The 1,387-nt window shown below is 42.8% G+C and overlaps 1 protein-coding gene across 1 annotated transcript; it reads left to right on the top strand.

Annotated features, from left to right (window-relative positions):
- Positions 1 to 61: 61 nt before the first annotated feature.
- Positions 62 to 1,387, top strand: TM35_000192090 (uncharacterized protein; the record flags this gene model as incomplete). The annotated part of the gene is made up of 1 exon (XM_029026707.1): positions 62 to 1,387. A coding segment is annotated over one exon (1,326 nt), but the record flags the coding sequence as incomplete, so codon positions are not given.

Here is a 1,387-nt window from a genome sequence, read left to right on the forward strand (position 1 = left end):
TATATATATATATATATATATATATATTATTTAGAGATATATATCTTTCTTTCTTTTTAGTATGGATGCGGCGGCCTGTAGACGACTCCAACACCGCATGGAATCCCGCGGCCGTGTGGCAAACAACTGCACGAATGGACATCACTGCAACTGTACACATTCACCACCCCGTGAAAATACTAACACTACTACTAATACTACTACTAGTATGAATGCTAATATGAATACTAATAGTAATAGTAATAGTAACAATGCGAATACGAATACGGTATTGAGTCCCAGTGCCCAGGCATGGTTGTTGCAGCGACTGCAGGGCGTAGAGGTGGACATCACAGACGGCGGTGTGGAACACAGACGGCCAATGTTGTGTTGTTGTTCCTGTTGTTTGGGTTATCATCATATCTTCCACTCAACAGCAACAGCAACACCCATTACTACTACTACTAATAATAATAATAATAATAATAATGTTGCTGTTAATACTACTACTACTCCTACTACAGAAGAAGAGCAAAAAGAAACCACTCCCACCGCTAATATTGCTAGTAGTACGAATAACAATACTGGTACTAGTAATAGTAATAGTAATAGTCAGAATGCGAATACAAAAAAGGAACAGGCAACGCAGTGTGAGGAAAAGCCAAAGGAACAGACATCACAGGGTCTTGCCTTTCACCCGGCGAGGTCATCCTTGTTATTATCCTCCTTTCTACGCTTAGCGGATTCCGCCACACCATCACACCCTATCTCTTGTATACGTGGTGATGGGGTCTCTTCTGCAGGAGTGCAGTGTACACAAATAGAGAATACAGAACCCCAACAACAACAACAACAACAACAACAACGAGAAGGATCATTATTAGGGAATGATAATAAAGAAGAGGGAACTGATAGAAGAGAGAAGACGGCGGTACAGGCTGTGCAGACTTCAATAGATGGAGTGACAGCCATCACGCAAACATCACCTTTGTGGGTTATTCCACCAGGTGTGAACGTTACTGGTATTTCTCCATTCACAACGGCTGTTTACGTTCCAGTTCCTATGGGAACGACAACAATAGAATCACAACAACAACAACAACAACAACCAGTAGTACCATTGCAACAACCAGTAGTACCATTACAGCCAGCAGGAAACTCATTATCTGTTTCTGCTGTTCCTCCGGCTGCTGGTACTGTTACTGGTATGGGAGTATCATCGTTACAGCAGTCCCAACAACAACCAGTAGTACCATTACAACAACCACAGCAGTCTCTACAGCCAGGAGGAAACTCATTATCTGTTTCTGCTGTTCCTCCGGCCACTGGTACTGGCGCTGGTATGGGAGTATCATCATTACAGCAATCCCAACAACAACCAGTAGTACCATTGCAACAACCACAGCAG

Source organism: Trypanosoma theileri, assembly GCF_002087225.1.
Source record: "Trypanosoma theileri isolate Edinburgh chromosome Unknown TM35_Tth_19_V1, whole genome shotgun sequence".
NCBI lineage: Eukaryota > Euglenozoa > Kinetoplastea > Trypanosomatida > Trypanosomatidae > Trypanosoma > Trypanosoma theileri.